Source organism: Metarhizium robertsii (assembly GCF_000187425.2).
Source record: "Metarhizium robertsii ARSEF 23 chromosome Unknown MAA_Scf_1, whole genome shotgun sequence".
NCBI lineage: Eukaryota > Fungi > Ascomycota > Sordariomycetes > Hypocreales > Clavicipitaceae > Metarhizium > Metarhizium robertsii.
The window spans coordinates 6,230,269-6,247,387 of NW_011942149.1; the positions used below are offsets into that span (position 1 = coordinate 6,230,269).

The 17,119-nt window shown below is 52.1% G+C and overlaps 6 protein-coding genes across 6 annotated transcripts; 2 read left to right on the top strand and 4 right to left on the bottom strand.

Moving 5' to 3' along the window:
* Positions 1-1,260: 1,260 nt before the first annotated feature.
* MAA_01722 (glutamate decarboxylase) lies at positions 1,261-3,072 on the top strand (the record flags this gene model as incomplete). Its single annotated transcript, XM_007819720.1, has 5 exons — positions 1,261-1,526; positions 1,583-1,610; positions 1,660-2,265; positions 2,333-2,965; positions 3,019-3,072. The coding sequence occupies 5 exons, from the start codon at positions 1,261-1,263 to the stop codon at positions 3,070-3,072; spliced, it is 1,587 nt and encodes a 528-aa protein (XP_007817911.1).
* A 524-nt stretch (positions 3,073-3,596) lies between these two features.
* Positions 3,597-5,174, bottom strand: MAA_01721 (acetylornithine aminotransferase-like protein; the record flags this gene model as incomplete). Its single annotated transcript, XM_007819719.1, has 3 exons — positions 3,597-4,622; positions 4,725-4,964; positions 5,043-5,174. 3 exons carry the CDS (start codon positions 5,172-5,174, stop codon positions 3,597-3,599), a joined length of 1,398 nt encoding a protein of 465 aa, XP_007817910.1.
* Positions 5,175-5,943: 769 nt separating this feature from the next.
* Positions 5,944-7,060, bottom strand: MAA_01720 (Autophagy-related protein 27; the record flags this gene model as incomplete). The annotated part of the gene is made up of 3 exons (XM_007819718.1): positions 5,944-6,139; positions 6,203-6,788; positions 6,853-7,060. The coding sequence occupies 3 exons, from the start codon at positions 7,058-7,060 to the stop codon at positions 5,944-5,946; spliced, it is 990 nt and encodes a 329-aa protein (XP_007817909.1).
* Positions 7,061-7,994: 934 nt separating this feature from the next.
* On the bottom strand, positions 7,995-11,141 carry MAA_01719 (transcription factor SPT20; the record flags this gene model as incomplete). Its single annotated transcript, XM_007819717.2, has 2 exons — positions 7,995-10,735; positions 10,811-11,141. The coding sequence occupies 2 exons, from the start codon at positions 11,139-11,141 to the stop codon at positions 7,995-7,997; spliced, it is 3,072 nt and encodes a 1,023-aa protein (XP_007817908.2).
* Positions 11,142-12,035: 894 nt separating this feature from the next.
* Positions 12,036-13,388, bottom strand: MAA_01718 (peroxin Pex22-like protein; the record flags this gene model as incomplete). The annotated part of the gene is made up of 3 exons (XM_007819716.1): positions 12,036-12,447; positions 12,511-12,707; positions 12,771-13,388. The coding sequence occupies 3 exons, from the start codon at positions 13,386-13,388 to the stop codon at positions 12,036-12,038; spliced, it is 1,227 nt and encodes a 408-aa protein (XP_007817907.1).
* A 716-nt stretch (positions 13,389-14,104) lies between these two features.
* Positions 14,105-16,085, top strand: MAA_01717 (translation initiation factor eIF2B; the record flags this gene model as incomplete). The annotated part of the gene is made up of 3 exons (XM_007819715.2): positions 14,105-14,285; positions 14,467-15,825; positions 15,958-16,085. 3 exons carry the CDS (start codon positions 14,105-14,107, stop codon positions 16,083-16,085), a joined length of 1,668 nt encoding a protein of 555 aa, XP_007817906.2.
* Between the last annotated feature and the right edge of the window lie 1,034 nt (positions 16,086-17,119).

A 17,119-nucleotide genomic window follows, 5' to 3' on the forward strand; every position in this document is an offset into this window, starting at 1 on the left:
AAAGTCAGTTAAATATATTAATTAGACCTGCGCACATTCAAAGGGATACCGTGTCGCTCTTGCCCAATTGCATGGCAGACGACTGGCGACGACTTCCAGGTTTTCTGGACCGTCGAACCCCGCTTACATCCTCCCTTCTTTTCTACCCCATCAGAGACCTCACTTGAGCCAGGCTGGTGCCTAAATGCCAACAAAGCATGAATACTCTCTGCACTTTTGATTGTCTTGGCGAAAATGTGTCTCACGGAAATGACATGTAAGCTTCTAGGCCATGCCATCCTTGGTTCTCACACCCATTAACCTCCTATGCATTGGTTCCGGCCAGTAGCACAGTGTCTCGTCGAATCAGCCCTCAACTTCTCAAGTGCCACGACAAAAAGCTGGCATAAGGACGGACTGCTGGGTGGATTGAGTTGAGCACAGTCGCCGTCCAAACATCCGAATCCCAGGACAAAGCGCAAACTCGGGTCATTCTGCCGACTGCGGCCATGTTTCACATCGCCTCGTCTTCATGAAGCCCTCACAACTCATGGTACGGGGTAGGAACCAGGTGCCCGGTATCCAAGAGCTAGTCGGTACTACTCCGTCGTCCCATAGACCCTGGTGGTGGCGCTCGGCAAGCACGGCTGTGATCTGGCGCGGCTTCAGTGGGGAGGGGAAGCGAGTGTTGAAGCTATGTTGGTGAAGTAGTATTGCGGCTTTGGGTACTACTATTGTCTTGATGCGCGCGTTATTGCCCCTCGTTCCAGGCCCATATTTCGGTGCCCCGACGTGAGCCGTCAGATCCGACAACACAGTTTGGTGGTGGGATGCAGCGAAATCCATCGTGACCCCTGGCCTAGTCACCAGGGGCTATCGAACCAGGACAAAGAGGGATTATGGACGCAGCCCCGCCACTGCCGGTCGTGCTGAACAAAGTAATTATATTGGTCAGTTTTATTGTTTCGAACCTGGAGGGGCTCAAGCTAGACCTGGCCACGAGCTGCAAGAGAGGTTGCGCTGAAGCACACATTCAGGCTGTGTGTTGCTGACGTCGAGTGATTAAGCTCTTAGTTGTTAAGGTTCAGCATATGGCCGGAGCTATTAACATGTCCCACGCTCCCCTCTTCTCGTTGTGTTGAAAATCCTTTTCTGGTCTCTCGATCTTCTCTGTCTTCTCTATCTAACATCTTTTTCAGCTTCGCGAGACCGCTTCAGTCCCGTTCAAATCCGCCTTTGGTGTCTTTGTCCATCACCCGCATTGGTCTGCCCCACGTCATCATGGTTCATCTCAGTGCCATCAACAAGGACGACAGCGGCAGCGCTGCGAGCATTGCCAATGACGCAGTTGCCCACCTGACTCAAAAAGCCCGTAGTACTTTGAAGCTGTCGTCTGAGGAAGATAGCCTTACTACGAGCGTATATGGTTCGCGCTTCGCGGAGCAGGAGTTGCCCAGATTCACCATGCCAGAGCGTGCGATGCCCCGCGAGATTGCTTATAGAATGATCAAGGACGATCTCAGTTTGGATAACAATCCCAAGCTCAAGTATGTCTGCATTTATCAGTCTGCATAGCACGTCAGCATTATTCTAACATGAGCAGTCTGGCGTCTTTTGTCACTACTTACATGGTTGGTGACCTCAACTCCTGGCAAACGACATATACTGACTGGCGAATAGGAAGACGAGGCTGAGAAGTTGATGGCTCACTCCCTCTCCAAGAACTTCATCGACTACGAGGAATACCCCCAGTCAGCTGACATTCAAAGCCGATGCGTCAACATGATAGGCGATTTGTTCCATGCACCCAGTGGCAATGCGATCGGGACCAGCAGCGTGGGTAGTAGCGAGGCTATTATGCTGGCTGTGTTGGCGATGAAGCGTCGCTGGAAGATTCGCCGCCATGCTGAAGGCAAAAGCACTGAACGCCCTAACCTCATCATGTCATCCGCGGTCCAGGTGTGCTGGGAGAAAGCTACCCGCTATTTTGAGATTGAGGAGAAGTTTATCAACTGCACTCCAACACGCTTTGTCATTGATCCTGAGGAAATGGTGGCCAAGTGTGATGAAAACACCATTGGCTGTGTTCTCATTTTGGGTACGACTTACACTGGTGACTATGAAGATGTCAAGGCGGTGAACGACCTGTTGATTGAGAAGAACATTGATGTTCCTATCCACGTGGATGCTGCCAGCGGTGGCTTTGTCGCTCCATTTGTCGTGCCTGACCTGGAGTGGGACTTTAGATGCGAGAAGGTTGTCTCTATTAACGTCTCCGGCCATAAGGTATGCTGATACTATGTTTCTCAACCATTCAAGGCTTTTCCCTTGTAGCTCTCTAACGCATCAGCAGTATGGTCTGGTCTACCCTGGTGTTGGTTGGGCCATTTGGCGAGCTGCCGAATATCTTCCCCAAGACCTCGTCTTCAACATCGACTACCTCGGAGCCCAGCAGTCATCTTTTACTCTAAATTTCTCCAAGGGAGCATCCCAAGTCATCGGACAGTATTACCAGCTTATACGTCTTGGTAAGCAAGGCTACCGCCTTATCATGAGCAACCTGACCCGCACAGCCGACTATCTTAGTGACTCTCTCCAGAAGCTCGGGTTCATCATCATGTCTAAACGTGCCGGAGAGGGTCTACCCCTTGTTGCTTTTCGATTTCCAGGACCCAATGAAGGTGGTCACCAAGACCGCCATTACGACGAATTTACCCTGGCTCGTCAACTCCGATCCCGAGGATGGGTTGTCCCCGCATACACCATGGCGCCCAACACTAACAAGATGAAGATGCTGCGTGTTGTTGTTCGTGAAGACTTTTCCCGTAGCAGATGCGATGTCCTGATTCACGATATCAAGATCTGCCTCGGCATGTTGGAGGAAATGGATCGCGAGACGGTCAAGCGACAGGAGGAGTACATCAAGACGCATTTGACGTCCTCTGGACGAGCTCAAGAATCTATTCACAAGCCTCAACATTTCAAAGTATGTCTCGTCATTCGTCTGCTTTCATATGAATCGTGGCTCACAATTTGCAGGATGATGATCATTCCCTTCAGGGCAAGACTGGCAAGACTCATGCGGCTTGTTAATTAGCAATACTTTTCATATGCTGAAAAGGATTAATTTGGCTTGCCATGCCATCGGAGCAATACTTAGACTCACTCCTCGGAAAAGTCACCACTGCCTTGAGGAAATGCCACAGTATATCATTAGCACATTTATAAAATGCAAAGCCAGTTTATACATTCAGGTGACTTTAAACACGGTGATTGTTCACGAGTACCCTTATCCAGAGTCATTAGCCAACGGGACCCGTAATAAGACGCGCCAGTCAGAATGCAATTGTATATATACCGCTATCCCTCTGAATGTGCGCAGGTCCAATTTTTGTAACGGGCCAGGGTTCTAGCTAATAATAAGTAACTAAGATTTTAAAAATATATAAGTATATAAAAATATACCAGTTTATTATACTTAATAATAAAGTATCTTTAAGTATCATAAAAAAAGTGGGTTGAATACATCAATTGGACCTGCGCACATTCAGAGGGATATATGCCGCTATACGTCTTTTCCACACGACAAGACGTCAACCTATCTGTGAGGCACAATCCTACCTCGTCGCAGCAATTGCATCCTCCAGAATCTGTAAGCCCTGCGCAATCTCCTCATCCGTCACCACCAAGCTTGGCACAAAACGCAAAGTATTCGTTCCCGCCGTAATCACCAACAAACCCCTCTCCCTCGCCGCCTTGACAATAGCACTAGGATCCTCCGTCAGCTGCAGGCCCAGTATCAGTCCGCGACCCCTAACTTCCGTAACCAGCTCCGGAAACCGTTCCTTCAACTTGGCAAACCCATCCTTGAACAGCTTCGACTTTTCAATAACCCCCCGCTGTAGTGCGGGATCAGAAAGCCTCTCGACGAGGTAATGCGCCAGCCGACACGCCAAGGGGTTCCCGCCAAACGTAGTCCCATGGTCGCCAACCTTGATCTTGTCGCTCACAAAGTCGTTGACCACAACCGCACCGATCGGGAACCCGTTGCCCAGGGCCTTGGCGGTCGTAATAATATCCGGGTGCGCATCCCTGGGCAGGCTCCCGTGCGCCCAGAGACTGCCCGTCCTCCCCATCCCGCACTGAATCTCGTCGTAGATGAGCACTGCACCCACCTCGCGACACCTCTTGGCCAGCGCAACGAGGAACTCTTCCGAGGCGGCCATGACGCCGCCCTCGCCCTGGATCGGCTCAACAATGACGCCGCAGGTCCTCTCCGTAACCAGGTCCTTGATGCCGGCGACGTCGTTGTACACGCCCTGCACGAAGCCCGGGACCATGGGCGCAAACGGCTTCTGGTACTTGGGGTTGTGCGTCGCCGACAGCGCGCCCATTGTGCGCCCGTGAAAGGCGTTTCCAAACGACACGACCTCGACCTTGCCGCCCGACGGGTCGACAACCTTGCCCGTCTTGCGGGCAAACTTGATGGCCGCCTCGTTGGCCTCGCTGCCCGAGTTGCACACAAACACCCTCGAGGCGTTGTGCATGCCCCCCGACGACAGCGTCTTCTCCACAAGGAGCTTGGACAGCGCGCCCGTCCACGGATTGTAGTACAAGTTTGAGGCGTGGATAAGCGTCTTGGCCTGCGAACCCAGAAAGAAAGAAAAAAGTTAATCAAGAAGGATTGCCAATTTTACACACGGCTTCACACCGGGGTGCACCAACAAGGAAAGGGGGGAACCAACCTGCTGCGTCAGAAGCCGGGTAAACTCGGCGTCGCTGTGGCCCAGCGACGTGACGGCTATGCCAGCCGTGAAGTCGAGATACTTCCTGTTCTCAACGTCCCACAGCCACGAGCCCTCGCCCTGGACGAACACGGGCGGCGGCCGCGCATACGTGGCCACCATGTACGGCGCGTGTTCGCTGACGAGCGCGGCCGAGGGCGAGTCGGCGCCCGGGTCGGGATTGGGAAGCTCTGCGTCCCTCTGCGACAAAAAACCCCCCCGTCAGTCAGCGTCCGTGGAACAAGGGCAATCGGCCTGTAGGGACCTATGTAGACTCACGTTGATAGTCTTCTTCGCGGCGTCGGAGAGGTTCGACGCCGTCGACGTAAAGCGCCGCGTGCTCGGGGAGGCGGAGGCGGCCCATGTCCTCGTCGTCAGGGCGAGTTGCCGAACTGGAAGCCTCATGGCCATGGTTGTTGTTGTTTTTCTGGCCTCCCTTACAATCTGTCAGATGACAAACGGTCGGGATTTGAGCAATTGCAAACGGCGGCAGACGTTTGGATTGGGGTGGCCGCTGGAGGGGGGTTATCAGACTGTCCATGGAAGGGCGTTGACATTTCATAGCTCGCTTATCGATAACGCGTCTCCGGTCTCGCTGTGCCGCTGCCGCTGTGTCGAGTGACTCGGCATGACTGGGCCGGATGCGACAAGATACGACTTTAGAGTTGTAACATGGCAGCTTGGAGACTTGCATGACCCTCAAGCGCTAGCAAATGCACTTCTGCAACGGGTGAGGCTGTCAGCCCATCACTGTGCCTTGGTTCCATTTTCTTAACCACCCAATTTTACTATTGCAATATGTCTGAGTGAGCTGCTTGATGCTCTTGTGTTTACAGGCCATGATAATCATACTGTAATTCATATTTTTACCACCTAGCCAGGTCCATTTACGAGCTTCATTGTATACAAAAGTGATGCTTCCCGTGCTTCATCAATTCTACCGTCGACAAGCCCGCCCGTCACAGCCGTCTGCAAACATCTCACGCGAGACCGGCATCTTCATTCCCGTTGCATTATCTGTACAATAGCGCAAACCAATTCTTCCAATGCGCCTCAAAAAAGGAGAAGAAAGAAAAAACGCGGCCCAGTCACAGGACATCCCTCTCGACTCGAGCGCTGCTGCAGACTCGCTTGTTTATCTCATTTGTTACACCCTCTCTAAAGTGTCCAACGAACCCTCCTAGACGGCGCTGTACCCTCCGCGACTTCCTGTGCCTTGGACAGTGTTCAGCACGCGTCTCGTCCAATCCTTCAGCAGATACGGGATGTCGCGGATGGTGTCACCATGAGGGAGTAAATCCCATCCCCGAGCACCGTAGCGGTTGTAGTTGAGCCAGGAGCCGAAGATGAGATATGCTGCGATGCCCAAGAAGGCACTATATATACCGTTAGCAGATTGCACATGGAAAACGCAAAAACCAGTGTTGGTAACCACTCACACTATGACAAGCCAGGTGAAGAAGCCCCAAGAAGCGCTGCTGTCCCCACCGTCACCATTTTTATTGTCATTGTCTCCATCTCGCTTCTCGCATGCATACTTGGTATGCCAGGTAAGTCGCAGGACATCGGCGTCCTTTTCCGGTCCGTAGCTCTCCCAGAGCAGCGCAGCCTTGTCGTTTTTCAGCTGGTGCTCCCCAAAAGACTCATCTTTGTCACCGTCACCGTCCTTGCCATCCTTGCCGTCCTTATCGTCCTCTTTCTTATCCTCACGGCGGCGAAGCTTGGAGTACTTGTCCTCCGACTCCCACTCCCCCTCGTTGCCCTCCTTGTCCGGGTCGCAAAGAAACTCGACAACAGCCTTCTGCTCGCGGCGATCCTTGACAGGCCCACTGAGGGGATGCTTGCCGCCCTTGAGCACCAGCCGCAAGCCCTGCTTCTTGGAATCGCTGTTTGAGTCGCTGCCATTTAACCTCGTCGCCTCGTACTCAAACTGGGATCCGCCCACGTTCTCCAGACTGCCGGCGATGGCAGTGACCGTTTCGACCTTGTCCACATCGCCTTGAATAAATCGCGAAATAGCACACACTGCACAAGGGTTTTGTCAGCAATCACATACTCGGGTCGGTTCCAACAGGGAGCCACGGCGTACCTCTGGTGCCGTTAGGGCACTCCTCCGTGGATTTACTCGTGCCACTCTTCTTCAATGGCTGGCACACATCCAATGTATAGGTTGTATTATGATGCGTGTGTGTCACCGAGTCGTACTTGGAGGTGACGACAGAATGCGGGCCCTTGAGCTTCTCCAAGTTGAATTTATAACCATGAATAAGGATATTTTCGCAGTGCAGCATGGCCATGCTGGACAGAGGTGCCAGCAGGAGAGGCAGCAAGACTGCCGATACCTGTGGCGGATGCATCGGATCTAGTTGGTGATGGAGTCGACCTTCGGGCGGACGAGGCGGCGAGGATAGCGAGGATGCCGACGAGACGCGGGAGGGAAGGCGTACAAAAGGGACGATTCGGAGCGGAGAGTCGGTCGCTATGCAAGTTCAAAAAAGAGAATAGTAAAAGAGAGACGAGAATACACCACTTTATCCCCCTAGAGGCCGGGTGAGATGTGTCACGTTGAGCTGCAGTCTAAGCCCGGGCTGCTGGACGTGGTCGAATCCAAAGTCCAAATCTTGGACGTGACCACCTGAGCAGCTTCCGTCCTTGGCGTCTTGGGCGGTTGTGTCATGACGGAACCCCTCTGTGCTTCTGTGGAGAAGACACGTGACCCGCTTGTCCGTTCTCCGACGCTGTGAGAAGGTGAAGACGGTCAACATTACATGGCCCAGCGGTCACAATGCATTTGCATCAAAATGAAATTAATGCTTTCGTAACCATGATTCATATTCTAACAAGTGTATAATGTACAAAACAACCATCTCCACCTTCCAGGTGAAGCCAGGTAAACGCCATGCTGGAGCTAACACGCAAGTACGCCGCCAGTCTCAAATCCATGTGCTCATCCGCCCGCGCCCATTGTTCGGTCTTTCAGTACATTAAGCAAAACCTCAAATAAAATCCATGGGGTATTCAAAGTCCGCGCCCGATTCTGCGGAAGAAGACAAAACAGTAAGACAAAAGTGGGAAAATAATGTCACATCGGCTGTACCATAAACTCCAGTACCCATCCCCATCCGGTCAAAAATGCACAAAAAAAGGCCCGCCGGGTGTTTCGTTTTCGTCCCCATCCCATCATATAGCCCGTCGCTGACTGCGTATCATTGGGCATCCTTTTGCATTGTTCTACATGCCTGGGTGTCCCATCATACCGCCCATCCCTTGCATCGCAGCTTGTTGCTGTTGTTGTTGCAGCATCATTTGTTGCTGTTGTGCTCGCCGTTGTACCATGCTCTGTTGAAGCATTTGCTGCGCTTGTAACAAGGAGGACTGCTTCATCTTATCAAGTGTGTCCTGTGGCACGTTTTCAGCGCTGCCAAATTTGGCGACTGCACCCTGCATTAGGCGAGAATATATTTGCCGAGCATTGATTTGTATCTGGGCTTGGATAGGGTTGGCGCCCATTTGCTGCGGTTGAGGTTGGCCCTGCTGCTGCGGGTGGTGTTGTTGCTGCTGCTGTTGCTGCGCTTGTTGCATTTGCATAGCAGCAAAGGCTTGCATATTTGCGTTGCTACCGTTCATCATCTGTCCGCTAACCTGTCTCTGCATTGGATTGTTTATCTGTCCCATTCGTGCCATTTGTTGTAATTGTGCCTGCATCTGTGCTGACATCTGCCCTGTCCGATTGCCTTGCATGTTCTGCTGCAGTTGCGCGTACTGCTGAGCAAACTGCTGCTGCTGGGGTGTCATCATGCCTCCTTGTTGCTGTTGCTGATGCTGTTGCTGCTGAGCTTGTTGCTGCTGCTGTTGCAACATCATTTGCCTCTGCATCATTTGCATCATTTGCTGTTGCTGAGGTGTCATTCCCTGTGGATTCAAGCCCGCGTTCGCACCCCCATTTTGCATAGCCGCCATCTGCTGCTGCTGCTGCTGTGCAATGGCTCTTTGCTGTGCTGCCATTTGCGCAAAGATCTGCGGATTGTGTTGGTTCATGCCCTGTTGATTCATCATGCCCATTTGAGAATTCTGAGCCACCATGTTGGGAGGCGGGCTAGCGTGTGTCATCCGTGGAGTGGCTATCACGGTTTGTCGGTTAATTGGTGTACCGTGAGGCATGTTAGGCGTCGAGTTGGGCATACGAGGAGTGCCAGAAGGATGACTCTGTTGACTGCCCCTAGCAGACATGTTATGCGCCATGGGTACGGACATCTGACCGTTCTGAACGGCAGACGGCGGTCGAGGGGGGCTGGTCGCAATGTTGGAGTTGGTCTGCTGCATAGGCACACTGCCGACCATCGGCGAAGACAGCGGTGTTCCTTGCCGAATCACAGGAGACGAGGCGGCTGCGGCTTGAGCCATTTGAGCTGGGAAGCGAGGTTGTGCAGCTCCTTGCATATTATTAGCCATAGCACTTTGTCCGCCGGCAGGGACCCCATTCGAAATGTTGCCAGTAATACCATTTTGCGCAGGGTGAGCATGCTGCGTCGTCTGCTGAGGCTGGGGCTGCTGCTGTTGTTGAGGTGGTTGTTGCTGCGGTTGAGGCTGGGGCTGCGACTGCGGCTTCTGCTGCTGCTGCTGCTGCTGCTTCTGAGCCGTCTGCTGATTTTGTTGTTGCTGTTGGCTCTGTGCCGCAGCCGCCGCAGTAGAGCGTGCCGCCAACTGTTGCCGTTGGGCTTCCTGTCGCATCTGGTTCTCCTTCAAAACAGCCTCGCGCCTTTGTCGTTCGGCTTCTGCTTGTTGGCGCTGAGCCTGTAGTAACTGCTCCTGTCTCTGAAGCTGTAAACGTCGATCATTCTCCTGTTGTTTAATCTTCTCTTGCTCCTTTTTCTCAGCATGATCTCTCTTGATGTCCTCGATAACTTTGAACCTCTCAAATCTCGGCTCAAACGCCGCTGCATTTGTCTGGGCTTCACCGTCAGTAGCGCTGGATCCTTGAGCTCCAGAGGTATTGCCCGACAGTCTATCATCCAGTACAAGCATGTATCGTTCCTGATCGGCAGCGGCAGCCTCGTCGGCAGCCATTTCAGCGACAGTCCTCTTTCGAGTCTTTGGTTGAGGCGGGGGCTCAGAGTGCTTGGGATGCGCCATTGCCTCCAATAAAAGAATAGTCTCTTCCGGGTTCCGTGTTGGCTCTAGTATCAAGGGCGCAGTTGTTGCCAAGAGGATCTGTCCTTCGGCCGCATATATGGTGCTGCTGTCCAATTCCATCCTCTCCTTCTTTTGGCGCTTATTTGCGGGAGGTGGCATGCTACTTGCAGTCGGTGTTGGCGGAACGAGGGATAATGGGGTCGACGGCGGTGCAAGCGATGGAGTGTCGTTAACACCCTTGCCGTCGCCTTTTGGGGTCGTGGCCTTGATCTTGAGATCCGCTTGTAAAGACTCAGGAGTCGGATGCAAGACGGCGGTGAAAATCTTGGGCTTCGCCGCTTCCTTGGTTGTTGTGGATTCCGATGGTTGTGTTGGAGCAGTCACGCTCTCCTTGTCCTTTTCTTCTTCTGGTGACTGCTTTGAGTTGTCAGTATCCTTGCTAGCAATTCCATTTTCCGTAACTTGTTCTTCCTTCGGGAACGGTACGTAGGGCGACGGCGTTAGACATTGGTTATAGTTGTGAATTGACGACGGTAAGACAGCGTTAGACGTCCGTGAAGCCTTAGTGACAGCCTTTGTTGTTTGGGCGAGAGATTTATGATCGTGGATTTGAACGATGAGACATCCATCATAGAATGGGACCTTGGCTTCGATCAGATATTCTAAAATATCATGCGGAAGTGTGCGCGCTCTAAGATGCTCGATGAATTTTCCCATTGGCGACTTGTAGGGAAACATTCCATCCTGCCCGTCAAATCGGAAGTGGGTAGCGTGTAGGTGAACAACCAAGGAGGGGGGTTTGCCTGAGTGTTTGCTCAAGATGTATTGAGAGGTAACAACTAATGATGAGACACTCTGTTAGTTGACAACGTCACGTCGCAGTCAGACGTTGCAGAACAAGGGTTTTTTAATACCATATGGGGGAGGGCCGTCATCCTTGGCACCAGCATCTACAGAAAACGAGCCAGTACGCATTCCCGCACTGTTTCTCGAATTCCTACCGGCTGCCTGGGATGAGTTTTCGCGGCGCGCCCGGTTGACTGGGCGAACCGTGGAGGCGGTTATAGAGCGATCGCTGGCCGAATTCGGAGCCTGTTTCGCGCTCGTCGGCGGTTTCTTTGCCGACATGGAAGGTGAGGGGGATGAATTCGACGACGCGATGCCGTTGGTTTGAATGCCGGGCGGAACTGGTCGTTTTATCTTGGCCGCGCCATTCTGTTGAACGACGGGGCTGGTAGTCACCATGGTGGCTCGCGAATGCCGTCCACGGCTGATATCAGCCTACGCGCGCTCAACAACTCTGCCAGCTGAAGTCGAATCGGAATTCGGAAGCCCAGTATGCGGTCATCGATGCACCCAGGGCGGGTTGGGTTCGGTGTTTATCGGCTCGAAAGCGTTGCGACTCGGAGGTGGAAGGAAATATGGCAAGGCGATGTCTGATGTCGAAAGTCGAGGAGTCGTACTGCGCTAGTGAATTGCGGAGACGTCGATATTTGAAGGCAGAAAGAGTTGGGGTGAGTTTGGCCGTGCAGCGCGGCAAAAAAACTCATGAAAGGGCCCGAAAATGATCCATGAGATATTATCACACAATAATAATTATTCTGCAGATACCAGGTTTGTAAGTGAATGACGCTGGCGCAGCGCTTCGCACCCTGTTGATGCCAAACGAATGATCATTGATGTTGCGTTTGTACGGTCGTCTCACGCGCAGATGAGCGTCACGTGATGCGCCTTGTCCGAAAGCACAGTGCCCCCCTTTGAACCCTTTGAATAACCTAGCAGGACATAGAGCCTCATGCTTAGGTTGATTGATAAACAAAGAAGTGTCTAGATGCGAAAAAATCAGAGTGCTTCGAACTATCTAAGCAGAGGGCTGAATCAGTCCGTGCATCAACCATTGAACAAGGTATGAACGTGAGCTGTGCTCCAAATCTCACTTCCATCCTTGCTGCTCTCAATGTTCATTCCGCACCCAGTCCTGAACCACCCCAAATGTTCAATGCTACATACATTGTCAATTTATCATAAAAATAAATAAAAGTAAAAATGAAAATAAAATAAAAAATAGACCATACATGTACGTAAACTACAGATCTTATTCACTCCTCATGAAATGACCGCCCAACCATCACAGGACCGTCACTCCCTACCCTGGACCCTTCGAGCCCAATCATCATGTACCCGCATGCCATCGACCACCACGACTCCGCGCCCGCGTCCGACTCGTTCAGGTCTTTGCCACCATTTCTCTACTTGTTTCCCTGTTCTCTCGGCTTCCGACTCACTATCCGCCAGCCCTCCAGAACCACTCTCAGCGCCAACGACCAGAATAATGTCGTGCCGTAGCCAAGTTTGGAGAGTAGTGATGATGCTGCCATTATCTCCACTCAGAGACTCCTGTAGGTACAGGATGTCTGGCTGAATATGACGCAGAATATGAACGTGACCATTTGGCGTTGTGAATGGTAGGATAGTCGTTTCCTTGTCCACCAGGCTAAGAGCCTGGGAATAAATGGCATCGTAGGCGGCATTTATGTTTGACGGAGCGATGCTGTGTTCATGTTATTAGGAGCTGGGACAAAACCATCAGGTGACGAATGGTGCAGAAGCATACAGAGGGCTCTTGGTCTCTTCGCCAGGGGTTTGGGCTTGATCATGACCAATGTTAGAAAATGATGAGCTCAAAGAAGGCGGCGGGAGGTTACTAGAAGTACCATCCAACATGGGCTCCTTTAGATCCGGCGCATATATCAGGATGTACAACTTGATTTTTGAAAAGTCATTGTGGCGTGGAATGTGGGACAGAATTGACTGTCGTAGCCCGTTAGCTCTGCCATAACATTGCCGATCAGAAATGCAGATGAGTTAGCTTACAGCCAGCTCGTGTGTTCCGTCATCAGATATATCAGAGATCTTTGTATCGGCCGACACGACGATAGCGACAGTCTTCCGGCTTTTCTCCCCGGTGGCGGGAGCGCGACCCTTCTTCGCATCGGCCTCTTCTTGCCACGGATTTTCTCCGTACGCTTTATCCTCTTCACGGATAGAAGCAAGGGCCTTGCCCACAGCTGCGCCAGCGGCAGCCATTCCGGCAGCAACCGTCTTGCCAGTCGAGTCGAAGAAGTGTTGAGGACTGGGCGTCCTTCTCAACGCGCCGGACATGCGTGCTCCCCATCCCCCCCCAGAAACATCACTGGGAGCCGTAGCTACGCCATAGGATGCAGCATCATCGCCTTGTTGATACAGTCGAGGAGGTTGTTGGGGCCCTCGCGAATCGCGGTTCGAAGCACCGTAAGGGGGGTTGTCCCCGTAATCAGCGTTCTCATAATCCAAGCCCGGCTCGTGCTCATTATCCTCCTCGTCTTCTTTGCGCTGGCTCCATATCCAGGCGGCCACCCCAGCAGTTGCGACTGTGAGGGTTATGGCAAGCGGCACCCAGTGGCTCCAGACACCGCGCCGGGAGGATCCACGGTCGTACCGATCTGGAGACATTTATGCGAAGGAGTGGTATCGCATTTCCTGGAGACTGGCAGACGAGGATAGGCGATAGGGACGGGATTTCAGATTCAATGGGTCTGGGCAATATTCGGAGAGATGAACCAGAGTCGTTAGGTGTGGCGCAAAAGGAAAATGGTTGGAATGATGCCGCAGACTGAAGATGCGGACCGTTAATAACTGGGACGGGTTTGGTGGCTGGTGGGTGTCGTCAAGGTTCATCTTGCCCAATGTCAACAATGGGGTGGAGCGCCTCTTTTCCGTGCCCAGCAACGCTTTGGGTTGGCCCGAGGTACCAGAGCTCGGAGAGCGGGACCACCAAAGATCCGGTGCCGAGGGGTGGGGCTGCGTAGCCTTACCGCGTCGTGCTCCGTACGGAGTACTACACGTGAACTTTCGCGCAAGCTGCGGGCAGTGGCAGTGATGACATCAGCCACCCTCAGCCACACCTGCCCCTCGCTGGTACCCAGCCACACCCCACCACACAGCTCGCTCCGGCCAACATAACAATTCTGCGAGGCTATGACTCCTTCTGAAAAGCATCCTCGAGCATATCAGGCATCTGAACACGAACGCCCGGACACGTGGGCACACGAAGGGAAGACCCCTCAAGGCTCAAACACAACAGTTCAACTGAGCCTGCTTCCCATCTCACGAGCGGCGTACCAAACGAAGCACCAATCGGCCTCACACCGGCCAGGGCAACGGTCAAAATGCCCCACGCCATGTCGATGCCCTCAACGGGGCTGCAAGCACTCATCCTTTGCGGACCGGGATCATCATTTCCGACCTTCACGTCAAATCCTGATGAGAACCCCAAGGCTATTCTACCCATTGCTAATCGTCCAATGGTGTGGTACCCCATTGACTTTTGTCACCGAATGGGCATCACAAGTAGGTCACTGTCACTCACACCCGAGTCCTGGCACAGCCAACATACGACACAAGCGTATGCATATATATATATATATGTGTGTGTGTGTGTGTGTGTGTGTATGACGACAACAACTTGTTGTTTCTTGCTGCAATATGCTATATGCATATATTTGTGTGGCAAAAAGCTAATGTCTCGCAGACATCACCCTGATATGCCCACCATCAGCATCCAAAGCCATGAACTCTGCATTTAGCATAAACCCCTTTCTCACTGGCTTGCCTCTCCCTAGACCAGATATTCTCGCTCCGGCAGACTTGGACTACAACACGGGAACCGCGGAAATTCTTCGCCTCTCTGAAGTTCGCAATCTGATCAAATCGGACTTTGTCGTCCTGCCCTGCGATCTTGTCTGCGAATTAGGCGGAGATAAGCTCCTCCAAGCATGGATGGTCAAGTCTGCAAGCCTGACTGATTTGTTAGGAGATGGGCGCTGCACAATGGGTCACCAAAGCCACCACAGTGGCGGTCTTGGAGTTTGGTACAACACGAAGTCAGGTCCGGTGGTTAAAGGTGAAGAGACTGATTTCATCGCCACCTCTCCGCTCCCTTCTGGGCAATCAGCCACGCAAAAAGGATCCATTTTCCCCCATCTCTCAAAGCTGGTTTACTCGATGCCTACAGACTCATTGAAAGACATTATGGAGGATAAGAAGTCATTGCCAATCCGGCACGCGTTACTCAGGGCACACCCTCGCATCCGAATGCTGACTACTCACCGAGACGCACACATTTACATCTTTCCCCGATGGATTCTGGACTTCGTCAAGGAGAATGATCGACTCGACAGCATTGGTGAGGACGTGGTGGGTTGGTGGGCCAAGGCCGGATGGCAAGTCGGACTTGCGGACAAGCTGCATATCACCACGGTTTGCGACGCCGCCAAATCAGAAGATGACAACGATTCCACATCGGGGAGTGTTACTTCACCACCACCTGGCCCAGAAGAAGCAGGAAAGCAATCTACTGAAAGACCAGGCGAAACCAAGTCCATGGGCAAAGATGGCTCACTGAAATCACAAGCAAATCAACGTACCCCCCCCGTCGTCGCATACGTTCATTCAGGCGAGGGACAAGAAAAGCCAGCTATTGTTCGCCGTGTTGATACCGCACAGCTCTTGCTTGCCATATCTCTACAACTAGCTAAACTGGAGTCCATCGAAGAAGTTGGGCTCGAGGCAGCGTCGCCCTTTGCCCATTCGAGAAAAGTGGCATACCCTGAGGGAGTCAAGCCACGAACTACCATTACCAAGCAGGACAGTCTCATCGCTGAAAACGTAACTGTAGAGGAGAAGACAGCCATCAAGGAGTCAGTCGTGGGAGCCAATTGTCAGATCAACGAAGGAGCCAAGCTGTCTCAGTGTCTTTTGATGGACGGAGTTGTGATTGGGAAAGGGTGCAAGTTGACAAAGTGTATCTTGGGCAAGAGATGCGTCATTGGGGACTACTCTGTGCTTACCGACTGTGAGGTCCAAGAGAACTTGATGGTAGAACCACGAAGTAAGTGCTTTCCCCCTCTGCGGCCGACTCGGTGCTTGTTCTTCTTACTTTTGCTTGGTCTTCACGCATCTGGGCGCCGCATCTATGACAACCCGTTGAGCCTGTGTCATTATACTAACAAGGGTTTTGTAGCCGAGGACAAAGACAACAAGCTCATGAGCTCGGAGGGCCTGGAAGCAACGGAAGCCGAGATGAATGAAGTCCTACAGGATGTAGACCGCGAAGTCGCAGCCACCACAGACGAAGCCGTCGAGGATTAGATCAACCAAAGTGTTCTCGGCACCAAAAATAGTTAAAAAAAATGCCAAAAAATGCCAAAAAATTCCAACATCTTATTTACAAGACCCTTGACCACGACGTGATAACCCCACTTATGGCCTTTGCTCAACAGTTCTGAGAAACTAATCACGTTATACCAATTTGCGATCCCGGTGCTACAATATATCCTACCATGTGGATAGTGAAAAAGGCATGCCCGTCACGTTCAATACTGAAACTGGGCTGTGCCAATACTATGCCAATCCTCTTTGGGAAGGGGTATAGAGATGCACGGATATCTAATTCCCTTCCGTCTTTGGAACGAATCGAGCGAAGGAACAGAAAAAAAAAAAAAAGCAAACGATGACTGTGATCAGACAGGGTGGTAGTTGAGTAATCAGCGTTGCCTCGTTTAGGGCTCGGTTCCGGAGAAATTTCACCAGTCGTACTACAACCTATTATCGCTCTTCTCGTATGGTGTTGAAGAATGTTGGACGACCCGCCAGCAAGTGGTAGTTGAAGTGCCTTTGCGAGACGAACATGTCAGTACCCAGAGGAAGGAATAGAAAAAAAAAAAGGATACCTGTACAATACTCCGTACTCCGTACCAGAACCCTGGATCTATCTAGATAAAATGCAGGGTTCCTCGCGCGCAGTGGAGACGAGACACTGGACACCAGTCAGTGACGGCACTTTTTGTCGGTCGAATATGCCAGAATAGGACCTCGATAGGGCTTTTGCAGGTCTCGACCAGAGAACAAAACACTTGGCAAAAAGAACCAGAGCGTCACTGACATTTACAAAAAAAGAATGATAGAACGTGCGGTAGGCAGGGTTATGCGGTGTACGACGACAGATTGAACGGGGCGTGTGTGGTTTTTCTTCTTCTTGTCCTTGATTCACTGCGTGGGTTGGTATTCTGTATGGTAACATGTCGTGTGATTGATTGGGGGAGTGTCCGCCAAGCCAGCTAATTCGATGTTGGTAGATGGATGGCAGGGACAGGACTAGTTGGAGGATGCAAAAATACCCAGAG